The 21172-nt window shown below is 40.6% G+C and overlaps 1 protein-coding gene across 7 annotated transcripts in view; it reads right to left on the reverse strand.

Moving 5' to 3' along the window:
* AVL9 (AVL9 cell migration associated) overlaps positions 1-20948 on the reverse strand; it is a 92461-nt gene extending 71513 nt beyond the window's left edge. For all 7 annotated transcript variants that reach the window (XM_032642356.1, XM_032642359.1, XM_032642363.1 and 4 more), the window contains exons 1-3: positions 20625-20948; positions 4013-4133; positions 1759-1844 (exon numbers count right to left, since the gene is read on the reverse strand). In XM_032642356.1, coding sequence (XP_032498247.1) covers positions 1759-1844; positions 4013-4133; positions 20625-20717 — 300 coding nt within the window. In that variant the 5' untranslated portion in view covers positions 20718-20948. The remainder of the gene's footprint in view (positions 1-1758; positions 1845-4012; positions 4134-20624) is intronic.
* Between the last annotated feature and the right edge of the window lie 224 nt (positions 20949-21172).

Genomic DNA, 21172 nt, shown 5'->3' on the forward strand with positions numbered 1-21172 from the left:
TCAGATGAAGTGAGAACAACCTGGAGAAATGGGCAACCCCAATATACTCTGGAGTGGGTCAGACTTAGGAGGTGTTGGAGACAGGCAGTATGAAATGCCACTTAAAGGCTGTCTATGTAGAGCATGAGAACTGTTGTTAATGACAACAGCATTGGAGGAATAATTTTACTAGTGGTTATACAATTTACAGGGGATAAGAGGTAGTGAAAGGAACAGATTTCCAAGAAAGGCAGCAGCTCAATTCATCTCATCTAATAAGATGTAAGGTACATGAAGAAAGCAAATGTGTAATTATTCGCAGGTTTCTTTATCTTTAAACTGTTATTCATTTGAACCACAAACATTTACTGGGTGTGTCCTATGTTCCAGGCCCTGTGCATGGAGGGTTATTTCACGGTAGTTAACTACTTTGGAAATGCTGGGATTTATTCGTGCAGTTTACTTTTAAATGCTTGAGGGAAACACACACACACAGAGCAAATGTGGTAGAACATTAACAACTGTTGAATGTAGATGGTGGGTATACAGGTGTTTATTGTGCAATTCTTTTAATTTATCTGCGTGTTTGAAACGTTCATTATAAAAGCTGAAAGAAAATTTTTAAAGACTTACTAAGTTAATTACCCACCTGAGGAAGCTTTTAAAACTTTGTAATTGCCTAGGATCAACTACCAGAGATTCTACTTCAGTCTGTAGAAGGAAAGGCCCGGCAAGTATACTTAAATTAAAAAAAAAAAGTCTCTGGGGCTTCCCTGGCAGTCCAGTGGTTGGGACTCCATGCTTCCACTGCAGGAGGCACAGCTTCGATCCCTGGTCAGGGAACTAAGATCCCGCATGCTGTGGCCAAAAAAAAAACAAAAGTCTCTTGGCCAAAAAAAAAAAAGAGTCTCCATGTAGTTCTGGTTAAAAACCATTGTTTTAGAGCAGCAGTTCATAGTCTTGCCTACATATTAGAATCACCCGGGGAACTTTTAATACTCCTGATGCCCAGAACGTTAAATCAGAATCTCTGGGGTTGGGACCTAGTCATCCCAAGTATCTAAAGCTCACCAGGTAATTCCAACGTGAAGCCGAGGTTGAAAAGCGCTCACTACTTCAGAGTATTAATCATTTCATAAGAGGAAAGAGATCTTTACTCAGAAAGGGTATCCCCACCACAAAAAGAACGGTGCTGCACAGAAGCAAACCAGGAAAGGGGAAGCTACCCATCTTGATTTATTTAAGTTTATTAATTAGAGATATTATAGTAAGTTAGGCATTAAGCAGGAAGGTAAGTTTAAGAATGATCAAAATCTTAGTTATATATAATTAAGATAACTTGCAAGTAGTTTGCAGCTACTGTAAGTACTTTCCATTACTTCTAGAATGTTCCTTAAAAAAAAAATACAACTCATTACCATTCCATTTTTTAAAGTTACATACCAAACACTAGAAATAGAAAACTCAAGGACACCATGAAATTCACATACAGTATTTTGAAGACAAATGGATAATTTTGGTATCAACATCTAAAAACAATGTACAAAATATTATACAATACAAATATAATTAGTCGCCAATGTCAACTTAGAAAAACATTCATGTGACTTAAACTGGTACTATAGAGAAAACAGCTACATGGTTTATAAAAATTTAAAACAATATCACAGGTACCACATGAAACATAAAGGTTATGTATTTCCCCAAATTCTACATCTTAAGTGGCCAACAATCAAACAATTTTTTAGTGTTTTTTGGTGTTATTCATTTTAACTGTACCTTGGCTTCAATTTGTCGATAGCAAGAGATACCATATACAGTGGCTCCATTTCCATTTCTGGGTGGCAAGTGAAAAAACACAGTATCTAAGAGATATACAGAAAAAGGTAAATATCAAAGTGGACTACCCATATTAATAATTAACTTTGACGTTATTATAATGCAGTCACTTAAACAAAAACAATGAGGTAACAAGGAACCCATGTCAGACTTATTTCTAGCATCACACCACTGGTTTCTTAGAATTCCTCTCACTGCCTTCCAGTGTACACGCATGACAAAAAGCCCAAGAGGCCGAATCATAACAGGTCGAATTGAGACTACAATCACTTTTCTCAGAAAATACTTTATTATACAGGATTATTCCAGATAAAAAGAAAGTAAAGAATCATACAGGGAATTCTCTGATGGTCCAGTGGTTAAGACTCTGCACTCTCACTGCTAAAGGCCTGGGTTCTACCCCTGGTCGGGGAACTAAGATCCCATAAGCGGCGTGGCCAAAAACAAGAAACAAGAAAAAAAAAAAGTTTATCCTTAGGGACTTCCTTGGTGGTGCAGTGGTTAAGAAACCGCCTACCAATGCAGGGGACATGGGTTTGAGCCCTGGTCCAGGAATGATCCCACATGCCCCGGAGCAACTAAGCTCATGTGCCACAACTACTGAGCCTGAGCTCTAGAGCCCACGAGGCATAACTACTGAGCCCACATGCCACAACTACTGAAGCCCGTGCGCCTAGAGCCTATGCTCTGCAACAGGAGAAGCCACCGCAATGAGAAGCCCACACACCGCAATGAAGACCCAATGCAGCCAAAAACAAACAAACAAACAAACAAATAAATAAATATATATATATAAAGAATCATACAACCCAAAGGCAACACATAAATTTTGAATAGCTCCAAGAAATTCTTGGGACAATTAGGGAAATTTGAACATAGATTAGATATGAGATGGTATTATAGAATTACTGTTAAATCTCTTAGCTGTGGTAAAAGAATTGAAAGTCATCCCGGGGAATGATCTTATTTTTACAAGATGCAGGCTGAAGTATTTAAAGTGTCATGATGTTTGCAACTGACTTTCAAATAGTATAGGCAAAACCGTACACATATATAAAGAAAGTTTGTGGAATATTTACTATTCTTCCAACTTTTCTGTATGTTTAAAAGCTTTCATGATAAAAAGGTTAAAAAAAGAAGACTTGTGAGGTTAAAAGTACTGCATTTTAATTTTGTTAGGGACTTCCCTGGTGGCGCAGTGGTTAAGAATCCACCTGCCAATACACGTGTTCGAGTCCTTGTCTGGGAAAATCCCACATGCCGTGGAGCAACTAAAGCCGTGCGCTACGACTACTGGGCCTGCGGTCTAGAGCCCGTAAGCCACAACTACTGAAGCCCGCGCACCTAGAGCCCGTGCTCTGCAACAAGAGAAACAAGGGCAATGAGAAGCCCACGCACTGCAACGAAGAGTAGCACCCTCTCTCTGCAACTAGAGAAAGCCTGCGCACAACAATGAGGACCCAATGCAGCAAAAAATAAATTTTAAAAATTAATTTTATGTTAAACTGCAGAGTAATATTTGCTTCATTTCATACAAAAATTAGTAAATATTAGAAAAATAAGTAGCCAAACCAAGTTTAATCTTGTCTTGGTAGAGCCTCTAATACCATGATAAAGTATAGTATATTTATTTCTTCATTAAGCCATTCAAAGCACTCATCTATACGGTGATAGGAGACTCAGTACTAACTTCACAGCATTGCTTTCCTTGAGGGTGTTAACATGCTCCCCACGCATGCAAGCCAACTTTTAAGCAGAGCACTGTGATGGCAGTGCTCCAGAGGTGGAGAAGCAATCCCAGCTGTTTTCAGGTGGGCACTAGAGGACGAAGCTAGAGCTCCAATCAATCTGCAGCTGGTGCAGGTAAAGCTCCTTAGTTTGTCTCTGAAAGGAGTCTGAAGTTTAAATGCAGAAAGTGCTACCAGTAGCAGATGTCCTAATATGGCTAATTACTTACTTTGGCCAGAGCTCTTGGCAAAGGAGTGGCCAGTGTCCACCAACCATTACCAATATAAGCCTGGCACTTCTTTGCAGATCCTCTAGTATATGACTGACTAGTCATCTCCAAAGAAGCATTTAAATATTTTATGAACAGTCACAATAGGCCAAAGGTCTTTCATTACCAAAGTACTCAGACTCGTGGCAAATTTTTTAAAAAGCCTCCTACTGATTGCTCCACTGTCTGTTTACATACCTTCTTGGTAGTTGTGTGCGCCATCTGGTAAGGCAAGGAAGGGCAAATACTTCCATTCTTCAGGTAGAGTGTGACTGTCATGTCCATCTCCTGGAATCAGGGGCGGGTAAGAGAATTCAACCTAAAATGGTAAGGAATGTTAGCCAACAGGTTGATGATTAAAGGGAGCATTATATCCTGGCAGACAAAAATGCTTTCAAATTCTGAATGACAGAACTAAGGATAAGCCACACTTCTTGATGCCATTTTCAGCAAACCTATGGTACAGAAGAGGAAAAAGAAAAAGGGAGGAAAGCCACGGAGCAACTAAGCCCGTGTGCCACAACTACTGAGCCCGCGTGCTGCAACTACTGAAGCCCGCGCACCTAGAGCCCGTGCTCCGCAACAAGAGGAGCCACTGCAATGAGAAGCCCGTGCACCACAACGAAGAGTAGCCCCTGCTCGCCACAACTAGAGAAAGTGCATGAGCAGCAATGAAGACCCAACACAGCCATAAATAAATAGATACATAAAGTTCGAGGGAAAAAAAATTAGTAAGCCTTTTCCCCCTTTTTTATTTAAAGGAGTTTAACTTTGATGTGCACAAGGGTAGTGGGTAGTGGTGGTGGTGACTGGATTGGAGATGTACATGTGGGAGCTGTTATCAAATAGACGGTAACTGAAGACATGGAGCCCTGAGAAAAACCAATATCCTCCTGAACTGAGTAGGAGAGATCCAACAAAGGAGCCTAAGAAGTTGGGCCACGTTCTAGATTTGCTTCCCATCAATTGGCTCCCTTGCTTCCAATACTTGAAGCTTTGAGTCTATGGTTTCGATGGGTTGTTAGGGAGGTGAATAGGCATTAACCACCACTTCAGGTTATTTTTTTCCCAAGACTGAGAAGTGATCAATGAAGTCTCTCTAATACCGTTTGTCTTGTAGAAATAACAAAGTTTTTAGTATAAGCCCACGGTTTCTGGCATTCCCTAGGTTTACTAACATTTTCCCTTTGCTTATGGGGTTTCTTTTGTTGTTATTTCAATGAGACTTTTGGAGAGGAAGGCAGAATTAAATGCTGAGGACTTGGGTTATCATACTGATGTAATTTCTAAGTGTCTTATGTTTAATTTTCTTTCAAAGTATATTTAAGCAGGAATTTGCACTGCATTAGTAATAAATACACTGAAGTTGGAAAAACATAGGGATAAGAATCATTTTTAGATTCCATCTTTAATGTGGAAAGACATGATGGCTCATTTCCCCACATCTCAAGGTAATCAAGGTGCCACTAGTCACATGAGACCCGATTATAAAAGGACTTTAATAATGATTATTTTTAACAGGTGATCTAGTTCTATATTGAAAATGTTTAAATTTCCCTGCGCCCACCTCCAGAAGCAATCAACATTTCAGTTTGAAAGGATCAGTTACTTAACATCAATTAACTGAAGGCTGGGCATAAATAATCTCAAGCTACATTTCACATTTCTCTGTGTCTTCTCTATGATACCAGTTTTATATTGGCTAATCTTAAAAGTGTAAGGGAAGGCAAGGTGTGCCATAGAGGGAAAGACATAAATTCAAAGCCGATGCTATGAAGCTGGTAGTTACAGAGCTAAAAAAAATTCCCAACTCAGAATTCTTACTTTAACAGGGGAAAAAAAAAAAAGAAACAAGAAAATTATTGTATTTTATGTAAACACTGAAGTCCAATATATAACACCTAAGAAGTATTGGTAATTATCACAAAATAATTTCTTTTGGAAAACCACTAATTTTTATGTACAGTATTTATTTTAAAAGTAGTATGGAATAAACATGCTTCTAAATAAATATAAACATAATGGACTCAAATTCTCACAAATACTTCATGAAGTATGTTGCTCTTTAGGATCCAAAAAGTTTGCCAACTAAAACTTACCACTTGCAATCTGCCTCTACAAGGATTGGGTCACTAGCCATTGCAGTCACTGACCTTCAACACACCCTGAAAGAAGTTCAGGGAGGAGATCAGGAATGAGGCACTCTGTGCTCTGGGAAAATCTGGCAGAACGGGCCTTCAGATAGTTAGATCTTTTCAGAAGATTTGAGCCCAATTTCTTGCATCTTCTCATATCTAGAAAAGCACTAAAATCATTAACGGAGACATCTGCTCCTCGTGACTAGCAGCAACCCTCTGCCAAAATGTGTGCTTGATTGCACACATCCCCCTTCACCAACTCACACGTATACTGGGACTTCCATGGTGGTACAGCGGTTAAGAATTTGCCTTCAGGGCTTCCCTGGTGGCGCAGTGGTTAGGAATCTGCCTGCCAGTGCAGGGGACAAGGGTTCGAGCCCTGGTCCGGAAGGATCCCACATGCCGCAGAGCAACTAAGCCCGTGCGCCACAACTACTGAGCCTGCACTCTGGAGCCCGTGTGCCACAACTGCTGAGGCCTGTGCACCTAGAGCCCACACTCTGCAGGGAGAGAGGCCACCACAATGAGAAGCCCGCTCGCCGCAACTAGAGAAAGCCCATGGGCAGCAACGAGGACCCAATGCAGCCAAAAGTAAAATAAATAAATAAAATAATAATAATAGATTTAGGGTATTTCCTTAAAAAAAAGAATCTACCTTCCAATGCAGGCAATGCAGGTTTGGTCCCTGGTTGGGGAACTAAGATCCCACACGTCGAGGGGCAACTAAGCCTGTGTGCCACAACTACTGAGCCCACACGCCGCAACGAAGAGCCCGCACACCACAATGAAGACCCAGTGCAGCCATAAATAAACAAACAAACAAAATCTCCACCAAAAAAAAAAAATCACAGGTATACTAACCTCTCCTGCTACTTCTTCAGAGCAGTTCCTCAGAGGTTTCTGAGAGGCTGTCTCCTGGGCTATAGTCCTCATTTTGCCCCAAATAAAACACAACTCTCACGTTGTGTGGTTTTTTTTTTGTATTCATTTGACAAGTTTAATCTAGAAAATTCCAAAATAAAGTAGTATGACAACGCTCAACCTCTCATTTAATATTTATTTATTTATTTTGGCTGCGCCAGATCTTAGTTGCAGCAGGTGGGATCTTCATTGGGGCATGCGGACTTCTTAGTTGCAGCATGTGAACTCTTAGTTGCAGCATGCGTGTGGGATCTAGTTCCTCAATCAGGGCTCAAACCCAGGCCCCGTGCATTGGGAGCGCGGAGTCTTACCCACTGGACCACCAGGGAAGTCCCTCAATCTCTCATTTAAACATGGAAATGCGATTTGAAATAATAAAGTTTTTACTCATATATTGAAAAACATGAAAAAGATTATTCATATTTTGTGTTGACAAGAGTATGGGGCTTGGCTGTGGGACTGTAAATTGGTACAGCAGTTTGGATGACTATTTGGCAGTATTATCAAATCAACAATACACTGACTCAGAAATTTCAGTTTTAGGAATTTATCCCACGAATACACAGATATTCACACAGATAAGTACAAAAATACTCACAGAAACATGACTTATTGAAGCATAAAAATCGGAAACCTAAATATTCATCAGAAGATTGGTCAAATAAATTTTACATCAGTTCTATCCAGCTGTAAAAAAGAATTGTAGATTTATAATATATTGATAAAGCAAGATAGGTATGGTATACTATATAGTAGGTAAAATAAGAGCCCTCCAGACATGTCCATCTCCTAATCCCTAGAATCTGTCAATGTTACCTTACAATGCAAAAGGACATTGCACATAAGATTATCTCCAGATGGGGATTATCCAGGCAGTCCCAATGTAATCACAAGGGTCCTTATAAGAGAGAGGCAGAAGAGACAGAGTCAGAGATATTTGAAGATGCTATGCTTCAAGATGCTTTGAAGATGGAGGAAGGGACCATGAGCTAAGGAATGCAGGCGACCTCTAGAAGCTGGAAAAGGCAAGAAAACGGATTCTCCCTTAGAGCATCCTGAAGAAACGCAGAACTGCCAACACCTTGATTTTAGCCTAGTGAAACCCATTTCTGACTTCCAGAACGCTAATAAATTTGTGTAGTTTTAAGTGTGTTGTTTGTGGTAACAGAAGCAATAGAAAATTAATACATACTGTTAAATTTAAAAAGCAAGCAGGATATCAGTAAATATAGTATAATCCTACTTATACTGTGACTCCATTTATGCTAACAATTATACATCTTTGTAAATGGATTAAAAAACATGCTTGAAAAAACCTTTAATAGAGGTTTTATCTCTGGAGAGGTGAAAAGAGTTGGGGATTGGAGCTAAAGGAATATTCCTGTTAATTTTTTTCCATCTTTTTTTTTTAAATTTCAAACTTACAGAAAATTTGAAAGAATTCAAAAATCTTGTAACTTTCATCTATATTCACAAACTGCTAATTTTTTGGCCATATGTGCTTTGTGTTGCAGGTGTATACAAATACTTTCTAAACCATTTGACAATAAGTTGAAGATATTATCATTTACTTCTAAGTAAATTGGTATTTATTTTTAGATGACTGCTTTTTAAAAATTAATTAATTAATTAATTTACTTTTGGCCGTGCTCGGTCTTCGTTGTTGTGCGCGGGCTTTCTCTAGCTGTGGTGAGCAGAGGCTACTCTTCCTTGCTGTGCGCGGGCTTCAGTAGTTGTGGTGGCTTAGTTGCTCCGCAGCATGTGGGATCTTCCCAGACCAGGAATCGAACCTGTGTCCCCTGCATTGGCAGGTGGATTCTTAAGCACTGTGCCACCAGGGAAGTCCCTAAATGATTGCTTAAAAAAAAAATTTTTTTTTTGACGTGGACAATTTTTAAAGTCTTTATTGAATTTGTTACAATATTGCTTCTGTTTTATGTTTTGGTCTTTTGGCCGCGAGGCACGTGGGATCTTAGCTCGGACCAGGGATGGAGCCAACCCGCAGCTCCTGCGAAATCTTAACCACTGGACTGCCAGGGAAGCCCCTAAGTGACTGCTTTTAGAATAATTCTAAAAAAAGCAAATGATAACCACAAGCAGTTCCTAACTTCTGAAGGAAGTATTTCCATCCTATCCTTTTGGAGGCAAAGGGACATGGAGAGATCTATTTCCTTTTCGGAAGATTTAGTTATCAAATTACCAAAGGCCAGAGTCTAATATCTGATGCTATGTTATGTTCAATATATGATCCTGATTCTATTAAAGGAAGATCTGTTTTGAGTGACTCTAGTTTGAACTTAAAATGCAGTCAACTCATAAAATTGTTATAAATACAAGTGTAGATACTACATATGTTTGAAGAATTCCGTTGGGTAAAATAAGGCGGCTTTAGACTGGCTTGCATCCAGAATACTTGTAACATTGATTCTTCAGGAAAATGTATTCAGAATTTCAAACAGCTAACTTTTTTGTGACACAACCTTTTCATAAATTGTACACTGCCTATATTGTGTTGGCAACTTTCTAGAATTCTTCTGCTAGTTTATTTGCTACAAACAAATCCTTGCATTTGGAGACTGCTAAACTTGCTAATCAAATTTACAATAGTCCACACAAACTCCTTTCTGCGTCTACACACATACAACAATTTCTATGGCTATATGATGTTGTTTCATTATTTAATCAATTCTTTATTGTTGAACATTTTAAGTTTTTAAAAATTATTATAAGCTATTCGGTACAGTTAAATGTGATGTAATAAAAAAAATAGATTTTTAGTTGGTCTTTGTCCCTGGTCCTGACCCAAAGCTCCTAAAACCCTTGGAATTTCCTAAGAGATAGGAGCAGCCTTTGTTATTCATAATAAGATGCTTTCAACTATACCTAGGTTCATGCTAATGAGGGGACTCTCAGTGGCCATGGGCTAAATGGCTCCAGGATGGGGCCTGGTCACCAGAACCATCAAGCCTTGATTTGAAGCTAGGAACTTTCAGCGCCACCCCTAAACCTCTGGGGAGGGGAGAGGGGCTAGAGATTGCGTTCAATCACCAATGGCTAATGATTTAATACGTTATGCTTATGTAATAAAACCTCCATAAAATCCCCAAATGATGAGGTTCAGAGAGCTTCCCAGTTGGTAAAGACACTGAGATGCTGGGAGGATGCTGTGCCCAGGAACGGCATGGAAGTTGCATATCCCTTCCCACATACTTTTTGTCCCATGAATCTCTTCCATTTGGCTATTGCAGAGTAGTAGCCTTTAATAAACCAGTAAAGGTAAGCAGTGTTTTCCTGAGTTTTATGAGTTGTTCTAGGAAATTTTAGAACCTGAGGGGTAGACACGTAGCATACAATAGAACTGAATTGTAGGATATCTGGTCAGTGTGGGGAAAAACAAAATAACAATGAATCTGTTATCTCCCAATTAATGGGATTTATAAACCTTAAGTAGTACATTCTTCATATTTTGAATACAGACTCAACACTCTACATGCCCCTTTTCAACATGTCCAAAATAATCCAGACAGACACACAATTCATGGCACATAGGTTTAAGAGAATTCTCTTGGAGGTTACCTGAGAGTCTTACATAATACTCAGTTGAATTAAAACGCAATTTAAACAATAATGCCAATAAAACTAAGCAGTACCACAGAAAGTAAAGGTAGGTATAGCAGGCTGCCTCACTGTCCAACTCTAAGGGAAACCACCAACACTGCAGTTTACAAGAAGGGCTCTCCCTGCGGCTGTGCTGTCCAGGGTCTGCATACTGTACAGGGTAGCCCTCAGTATATATGAAAAATCACTGACAAAACCCAAAGTAAACCTTCAGAGATAAGCAACATTTAGAATGATTATCATCCAGTAAGGTTACTATTTTACCGTGAAAGTTCACAGCCCCAAATCTAAGTTAAATTTGGGGAGCAAAGATGGTATCTGGGAGGGCATTAGCACAGACAATATATAACAGATACATCAAATGTTCCCCGATGATTAACTCACACAAATTTTAAGCAGCTCTCTCTTTTTTTTGCGGTACGTGGGCCTCTCACTGTTGTGGCCTCTCCCGTTGCGGAGCACAGGCTCCGGACGCGCAGGCTCAGCGGCCATGGCTCATGGGCCTAGCCGCTCCGCAGCATGTGGGATATTCCTGGACCGGGGCACGAACCCGTGTCCCCTGCATCGGCAGACGGACTCAACCACTGCACCACCAGGGAAGCCCCATCAATTTACTTTTAATGTATTTATTTTTGGCTGCGTTGGGTCTTCATTGCTGCACGCAGGCTTTCTCTAGTTGTGGTGAGCGGGGGCTACTCTTCGTTGCGATGCATGGTCTTCTCATTGTGGTGGCTTCTCTTACTGTGGAGAACGGGCTCTAGGCGAGTGGGCTTCAGTAGTTGTGGCTCGCGGGCTTAGTCGCTCTGCAGTATGTGGGATCTCCCCGGACCAGGGCTCAAACCCGTGTCCCCTGCGTTGGCAGATGGATTCTTAACCACTGTGCCACCAGGGAAATCCCACACATCAATTAATTTTAATATTTCCATATTGAACTTTTACATGGCAAAAAAGATTCCAATTTCTGGGCATGTACCACACCCACAAAATAGAATCTAAGAAATTACTAATATCACCTGTGAAAGCCATGGGGGCAGGAACAGGTTTCATTAACAACCCTGCAGTGATTTCCTCATATATTAATAAATAGCTAGCATACCCTGTGACGAGTTGGATGAAGAAAACACAAGTGCAGAGGGCCATATTTCAAATCTAACTGGACACCAAAACATAGTTTATTCTGAAGTCAGACTTCTGACAATTTAATTACCTAGAACACTGCCAACTAGGAACAAGTAAGAAAAGCATCTATCAGCCTAACCAGCTGTCATGCAGCCCTGGATAATATACTAAGGAGAAGTCTTTAGGTCTTCTTTCAAAACCCATGACTGAGTCATTTTATTTCATACACATTTAGTAGATGTGCCCTCCCAGTCCACTGAAGGAAAGAAGCAACATATGAGAAAGCAGGGAGGGGAAGCTGGAAACTACAACATTATGTTTCTGGTCAACACTGAGAAGTAACTGCTCACTGCTCCGTCATCTCCCTCTCTCTGACTGGCTATCAAAAGCCCAGCTGAGTCAGAGGCATGTGCAAATCACTCTATGTTAAAATAAACCATAATGCCATAGTACAACGAGTGACATTTGTCATGAAGGCAGAATCATCCAGACTAACTTAAACTGCGTTCAGTATATGCTGCTACAAAATCTATTTAAACAAGATCCCCAGTTAAAAAAAAAAAGAACGAAAAGAAAAGATGACTTAGTCTCCACACTTAGAAAAATGGTGCAAAGTCACAAGGATGTTCTTTGCTGCACTATTCAAAATAGCAAAAAATTGGAATGCCACCTAAGTGTCTAAAAAGGAGACCAGTTAAATAAAGATTTCTACAAAATACTATTTAGCTACTTTAAAAATGCTATAATTCAATACTTATCAAAATGGAAGGTATTAATGGTAAAATATTACATAAAAAAGGCAGGTCCTAAAATTTGTTTATAGTATGATACATTTTTGGAAAAAGTTATATATATTCATAAAAAATATTCCTCCAGGAATATTCAAGGCAGGTTTCTCTAGGATATAGGATTTTAAGTGCTGGTTTTCTTTTTTTTTTTTCCTCTCTATATTTTCTGACTTTCTACCACAGTGAGTACATATTACTTCTGAAAAGAAATGTCATTTTTTGGGACTTCCCTGGTGGTGCAGTGGTTAAGAATCCGCCTGCCAATGCAGGGGACACGGGTTTGAGCCCTGCTCCAGGAAGATCCCACATGCCGCGGAGCAACTAAGCCAGCAAGCCACAACTACTGAGCCTGCTTGCCACAACTACTGAAGCCCGCGCACCTAGAGCCCGTGCTCCACAACAAGAGAAGCCACCACAATGAGAAGCCCGTGCACCGCAATGAAGAGTAGCCCTGCTCGCCGCAACTAGAGAAAGCCCGTGCACAGCAATGAAGAACCAACACAGCCAAAAATAAATAAATAAATTTATGGTTTTGAAGTCATTTTATAAAACAGCTGAAATATGATTTTAAAAATTGTCAAAAATATCAATTTAAATAACATCTTCTAAAAATATCCTAGGGAGAAACTGAGTTTTTAATCTGGTGGCATCTTTTTCTTTTGGCCGTGCTGCATGGTATGCAGGATCTTAGTTCACCATCGTGCCCCTTGCAGTGGAAGGAGGGAGTCCTAACCACTGAACTGCCAGGGAATTCCCTCTGATGGCACTGTAACCAAAGAATATAATAGGACCAGTCTTTCTCAAAATTATTAGGTAAGTAGGTCTTCATTTTCCTCTTGTAGTGCCCATCCATGATAGACCAGGGCCCTTCTGCAGTCTCCCCTTGTCTAGCAAAATCCGTGCTCAGCAAAGGATCTGCACCACAATGATAACAAGGAGAAGGCTACCCACGATATGTATTTTACTGGGGATCAAAGACTTAAGGCAAAGAAAGAAATTTATGCCTGCTGTATAAAAAAATAAAATTAAAAGAAATTTATGTACTGTTAGGCACTTTCTAGCTACCTGGGGAGAATTATAAGAGGACAAAAGAAGCTTCCTGATATTTCTAAATTTCCATTACACAGGTTGACCTCCCACCCTGTTTAGCTGTGATGCCAAGGCCTAAAAGAAAACTATTCCACCGCTATTAAGTGTTAATGTTGCAGCCCTGCAAAGTCAGAGATTTTCATCATTTCAGCATAGAAGAAGCATGGCTAAAATCAGCAAAAAACCTCCACCCAAATATAAAAGTGCTATGGAGGGCCAGAAAATGCAATCTTCTTTCAGTTTTTCCACATAGCTAAAAAAAAAAAAAAAAATCCTTAGATTTTCCCATAATCAGCCCACTCAGACTTTTATTCTTCCCTAACCTCTAATTCTCCAAAAATTTTTTTCTGTTCCAAAGACCTACTTATTCCAACAAGAATCACAAACAATACCTCCCCAATATTTCATCATTGTCACCACAAGATTCCATCAATAGCAGGTGCATAAACTTTGTATCTGTCAGCCAGCCTTCTGTCACCAAAACGTGAATGGGTCAGGGCTTGACACTATCACCCTAACATAAACCAACCATCCCCTCAAATTTCCTCAACCCATTCCTGAATTTACCGTGCTACATCCTGCTACTCATGGAGATTTCCCCATCATCAGTCCACTCAGACCAAAAGGAAAATATACTGTTCTCTTCATTGCTTCTAGCTGCTTTATTCATTGTTGTAACTACTCATGTAAACATGAGTTCTAGTGCTTTAATAATTCTACTTTTGAAAGAAGTACAGTCTGGTAAAACCAGTTTATCCAAGAATTAAAATTGCTAGTTATGTTTACAAAACCATGAATTCTATCAGAATAGTGGTCAAAATTCAAGTAATAATTCCAACTTTTTATGATATCACTTTGGAAAATAACTATTCCCTATTAATTTGAGTGTTTTAAAAAGTTCCATTCTATGAAAGAACCAAAAAGTTTGATATACATTGATTATACTATTTTACCAAACATTATGCAAATCTAACAAACACAGTTTATATATTTACGTCCACAAAGCAAATAAGGAAGAAGCAAAACTCTGGGACACACAATCTGTAACAAGCAAACTACTATATAGAAGATGTCCATAAACTACCTCATGTCAGTGAGTCTAATTGCAGGTGAATAAGAAGGAAGAATAATTCTTTGCTAAGTGCTAAATTTTTAAAAATTTCAGGGAAAGAGTTGGAATGGATAAATATTTCAAAACCGTTTGAATTGTCATGGTAGTACTTTAGCTACCATGACACTATCACCCTAACATAAACCAACCGTCCTTAAAATGTTCTAAATGTTAAGGAGATCAATAAACTAGAATAATGACCACTAAAAATTAACATGTTATCTATAGAAGAATTCATTCTCATGAATTACCCAAATAAAAATGAAAAAATAATCAAATGATAAACAGATGTTCATTTTAATTTAAATGAAGGCATTTTTCATTTAAAATACATCTGGGGCTTCCCTGGTGGCGCAGTGGTTGAGAGTTCGCCTGCCAATGCAGGGGAGGTGGGTTCGTGCCCGGGTCTGGGAAGATCCCACATGCCGCGGAGCAGCTGGGCCCGTGAGCCATGGCCGCTGAGCCTGCGCATCCTGGAGGCTGTGCTCCGCAAAGGGAGAGGCCACAACAGTGCGAGGCCCGCGTACCGCAAAAATAAATAAATAAAATAAAATAAAATAAAATACATCTGAAGGCCTCAAAGGTAGAAAAAAAAGGAAACAAAGTGAAGGAATCAACATCTACATGCCTAGTTTGAGGATCTTCAACATAGATGGCTTTCACCTTGCCCATGTAAACCGACGTCTTTATCATAGCACTGTAGAGCACCTTTATAACAGAAGAGTCTACAAAGATTTAGTACATTCCCCTAAATAATCATGTTCAACCCAGCACACTGCTGAAAAGTTACTTTTTTTTAAAGAAATATATTGGTTTAAAAAAAATTAATTAATTTATTTATCTTTTTATTTTTGGCTGCATTGGATCTTCGTTGCTGCGTGTGGGCTTTTTCTAGTTGTGGCAAGAGAGGGTTACTCTTCGTTGCGGTGTGCGGGCTTCTCATTGCGGTGGCTTCTCTTGTTGTGGAGCACGGGCTCTAGGAGCACGGAGTTCAGCAGTTGTGGCATGTGGGCTCTAGGGCGCAGGCTCAGTAGATGTGGCACACAGGCTTAGCTGCTCTGTGGCATGAGGGATCTTCCTCGACCAGGGCTCAAACCCGTATCCCCTGCACTGGCAGGCAGATTCTTAACCACTGCGCCAGCAGGGAAATCCCAGGAATTACTTTTTTAAGCAATGGTTTTACTTCGGCTCACTTGAATCTAAATATTACAAAGTACAACCAAGTATGGGAATCTTCTCTATGAATAATCTCAGTGTGTGGAATGAACTGGTGATCAACATGACCTGCTGCATTTTGAGTACTTGGAAGAGCAGTCTAACAAAGCACCCTCAAACCACCTAAAACAATCTGAAGTCAGTTACAATTCAATAAGCCATATACTTTTAATCCTTTACACCTGGAAGTAAAATCTTAATCCTGGAGAAGGTAGCTGATTAATCCATCCTGAGGGAAACCTTACATAATTAGAAAGTCTGAAACACCTGATACACTACTGATTAACAAAGAATGGCAGTCTCTAGAACAGTCCTTCTGCCTAAGACTTGATGCATGTACTTTACAGAACATCAAATATATTTGGATTTTGAAGGGTTAAGAAAGTAGAGTTGGACACATGTACCACAATGTCCATTGCAGCACTATGTACAATAGCCAGGACATGGAAGCAACCTAAATGTCTATCAACAGAGGAATGGATAAAGAAGATGTGGCACATATATACAATGGAATATTACTCAGCCATAAAAAGGAACGAAATACTCCCACTTGCCGCAACATGGATGGACCTAGAAATTGTCATACTGAGTGAAGTAAGTCAAAGACAAATACCTTATGATATCACTTATATGTGGAATCTAAAAAAATGGTACAAATGAACTTATTTACAAAACAGAAATAGTCACAGATGTAGAAAACAAACTTAGTTACGGGGGGGGGGGGGAAGCGTGTGGCAGTGAGTGGGGGGTGGTGGTGGACAGATTGGGAGACTGGGATTGACATATACACAAATACTATATTAAAAAAGAGGACCTACTGTATAGTACGGGGAACTGTACTCAGTACTCTGTAATGGCCTATATGAGAAAAGAATCTAAAAAAGAGTGGATATACGTAAATGTATAACTGATTCACTCTGTTGTACACCTGAAACTAACACAACACTGTAAATCAACTATACTCCAATAAAAATTAAAAAAAAAGAGTTGTAGGTCATCCAAAATCATTTGCAGAAGTGAAGAACATCCTTTAAGAACTAATATGACATATACTGAAATTTTTAGTACACTTTGATATTTTATAAAAACTAAGACAAAAAAGGGAGAAAGTAGGGCAACCAAAAATGAGAAATGTAGATGAACAAACTATTTACCCATCTTTTCCTGTACTAGTATACATCAATTGAACATCCTATTCCAGCTGGATGAACTTCCATGAATTTATATAAATTATGTCTCCAGCAAAAGTTTGTTTTTCACTGCATTGACGTGTCAATTTTATCGACCAACTCAGTGTGAGAGCCTTTCATTCATTTGCTCTGTTGGCTGAGTGGAGTAGCTATGTTAGCAGCCCCCTGACACAACCTGACTAAGACCATAGAGGGTTTCATTTTTTCAGATTATCAACTCACCAACCTTAACTCTTTAGAGTCGAGAAATCAGTGTCATCTCTCCAGCTAACCTCCATTAGAGGAGTAACAGAAACCAGATTACTAGTAAGCCAAAATGTTTCTCTGAGAAATAGTAATAGTTCTACTAAAATTATAAGTGTTTGAGTCTTGCAAAAGCTACAGAATACACACTAGTTCTATCTAAAAATCACCTACATTTTGACTTTGACAAATTCTAACAAATTCTTATTTGATTTGCAAAACCAGGTTCTTAGCTCTTCATTTTCTGCTATGAGATGTAACTATAATTTTAAATATTTATGTATGTATGTATGTACGTATGTATTTATTTAGGCTGGGAATGGTCTGAGTTGCAGCACGCTGGATCTTCGTTGCGGCATGCACGTGGGATCTTGCTCTCCGGACCAGGGATCGAACCTGGGCCCCCTGCATTGCGAGCGCGAAGTGAGGTAAGTATAATTTTCAAAAGCTGCTTTCAGCCAGCAATAAGAAAATAACCCTGCGACTTCCCTGGTGGTCCAGTGGTTAAGACTCCACGCTCCCAATACAGGGGGCCCGGGTTCAATCCTTGGTCAGGGAACTAGATCCCACACACGGCAACGAAGATCCCGTGCACCACAACTAAGACCAGGCACAGCCAAATCATCTTTCATCGAATTGTGGCAGAACCCTTTGCATTCTCTTCAATTCTATCAAAAACCCAGGTGAGCAGACACTCAACAAGTGTATGTATTCAAAAATAATTGCCTTAGTCTCCCTGAAGCACCTTGTGGATTACAAAAATATATATATAAGGCATGTATTTTTTCCACTCTACTAAAAGCCTACAACCTAAAGTGCTACTAAAAGAGATGCAGTTATGAAGACTAGGGACATCTGGGCTTTAATGTTAGTGCTGACAAAGAGGCTCTCCTTAACCAAACTTTAGTCAGGCTCCTCTGAACTCTCTTCTCAATAGGCCCTGACTTCTGGGCTTCTGGGTTCACCTCCGCATTATCCAATTTTAGCAAGAATCCTGTTAGACCGGTTTAGCTAGAAACCCCTGTTACCCCTGAGGTACTAATTTCCTTTCCATCCACTGGCCCCCACTCTGCTTCCTGGCTATAAATTCTCACTTTTCCTTGTTATTTTCGGAGTCCAGCTCTATACTGAGGTCTCTTTTTCAATGTTGCAACTGCTTTTCTGAATAAAATCTGCTTTTACCACTAGCTGTGTAAGTATGTTTCAGTCACTTAACCTTTCTGGGTTTCAGTTTACTCATCTGTAAATTTAAGGGCGGTAGAGTAGATGACCTCTAAGGATCCCTGCCAGGTCTAAAATTCTCATGACGAAATCTGGTAGAGGAAAATGAGGTACAGGAAAAATTAAGCAATTTGGACTTGCTGGAGATCATAGAGCCGTGAAGCCAGGACATCATCCAGGTCTTCTGACTCCCACCCAGCACAATGTCCATTTTACAAAACCAGTCACCGGGAATTCCCTGGTGGTCCAGTGCTTAGGACTTTCACTGCCAGGGCCTGGGTTCAAACCCTGGTTGGGGAACTAAGATCCTGCAAGCCATGCAGCACGGTCAAAGAAAAAAAAAAATCAATCTCAATGCTGAAACCAAAAGGCAGACAAATCCAGAGAAAGGGCATACCCAGGGTGCTATTTCAACCCCGAGTTCTGCTTCATCTTACAATCTGTTGTTCAGTACTCTTTAATCCCTAAGAAGCACTACGTTTTTTTCCCATAAATCATTTTTCCTTTCTGGAAACATAAATTATACTACTTTTACCAATAAAACACATAGAACACATAATAATTAACCTTGACTTTAGATGACAGCAACGATTAAAAGATTTTATTCTATTTCCTACCAATATTTCCTTCTGTTTTGTCATTAAAAGTTCCGTTCAGTTTGGCTGTGAAGTGGGCCCCAGTTCTTACTTTACTGTAAAAGACTCCTAAATGCCACGGGGCTCAGCTGAAGGCAATTCTGACTCCAGCGTGACTTCAGTAAGATCGTTTTACTTCCTCCAAGTTTCAGTTACTTCACCCATATCCAAGCTAAGTTATAAAAAACATCAAAGATGTGAAGTTTTAAAGTATTAAAAATCTAATGATGATGAACATTGTGTTTACATACCATGGTACAATTATCTCAAATATCTATTTTCATACCTCTAAATATAGGGAAACAGTTTTTTTAATTTTTTAGAATTAATTTTTATTGGAGTATAATTGCTTTACAATGTTGTGTTAGTTTCTGCTGTGAGGGCCACATTTTAAAAACTTATATTCTACTGCTGCTGCTTTGAATTTTTTAAAATACCATACTGAATAATGCCATTTCCTCCTTGGTATCTTTCTATGCCATTTTCACCTGAGGGACAAGGAATATGATATATTTTAAAGTTAAACCAGGAACTAGATCCCACACATGGCAACGAAAACAGGTACAAACATAACTATTTTTTCACGCCATCAGTTTTCTGTTATCATCCTCTAACGAACTTAAATTTTGCCAATAAAGGTCTTCTAAAATGTTACATTTTCTGTGAAATGCAAGAAACAAAATGCTACATTACCTAGTGGGTAGCAATCAGTATTTTTAATACTTTAAGAATTTCAATTTACCGTTCACTAGCACATTATGACATCACTGCCTTCCAGCGTTTGCTCTCATTAAATAATCCTGTTTCTATCTTTGTTCTCTTGCCTTCCATACATAGACTGCAAATGTTCTATTGTTCCCGTTCACCATTTCAGTGAAGAAGCTTAAAAATGACTTTACATTTGCACGTTTCTTTGCTCGGTAAATACACTTCCTCTCACTGCAGTTGAGCTGCAGAGGTCGATCTCTCACCAAAAAGCAAGATCTGGACAAAACTAAACAGCAAAACCAAGGCCGAATGGGAAGGGTGGGGGGTGGAGTCAGTACACCAGCCTAACAGGGGTTCTAGGGCTTCCACAGATAAACAAAGGAAGTTGATTTCCCCACGGCGCCGCGTGTGCTTCACTCGTGTGGAGTCCCAGAGCTCATTACCTCGAAAATGCAGCCCAAGTGCTGAATTTTTCTAAAGGATCCCATTATAGGTGGACACCCAGAAAGTCAGCGGAGGCAGAGCTGGATGGGGAAGAGAGTGGGCCGACCTTCGATTCCTTCCTCCCACCCCACCAAAGAACCTAAATACCTACCAACCCCAGCATACCGACACATAGCTCCTCAGCTGCTCAAGATACAGTTTTCAGGGGCAGGACAAAAACGGGAGCGTGGGGGGTGGGCTTCAGGTGGGGTGAGTGCGAGGAGCTGGAGAGAGGAATCAAGTTCAGGGGCGAAGCCGAGGGCACTAGAGGGACGTCTAAGCAGATCGGAGCAGCTTGGGTGCCGGCGACGGGCACAGGCCCCTTCCTCACCTGGCAGCCCTTCTTGTGATGAAAGCCGACCACCGCGATGTGCAGTACGGGCCCACGGGGGGCGCTATCGCCGCCCCGCCCGTTCTTCTCCATGGGCGACCGCCGCAGGCCCGCAAGACGATGACTGCAACCGCCGAAGGCGGCAAGCCGAGCAACTCCGTGATCCCCAGGAGGACGGCGAGCAGTGGATTTCAGGTGTCAGCGAGGGCGCCGCATAAGAGCCTCGCAGGGAGCGAGGAGAAGGCCGAGGCTCCTGCAGCTCTGCACCGCCCCCCCGGGCCGCAGCCGAGCTTCCCTCATCCGCTTCCGCTGCTTCCGGGCTGTCACCTGATGCGGCGGCAGCCGCCGGTAAGGCGGGACTGGGCAGGTTTGGGAGGCACCTGATGAGGCGGGGCCTGGCGGGGCCTGGAGAGGGGCGCCGGGATGGGGCGGGGCCTAGTGAGGTCGCCTGGCACACCTGTCCCCCGCTCACACCCTCTAGGTGCGATCTCATCCCGCTTCCTCCTCCTCTGTCCTCGTTTCTTCCCCCTTAAAATCTCCGCCCCTTC

The sequence above is a fragment of the Phocoena sinus genome, chromosome 9 (genome assembly GCF_008692025.1).
Source record: "Phocoena sinus isolate mPhoSin1 chromosome 9, mPhoSin1.pri, whole genome shotgun sequence".
NCBI classification, from domain to species: Eukaryota; Metazoa; Chordata; class Mammalia; order Artiodactyla; family Phocoenidae; genus Phocoena; species Phocoena sinus.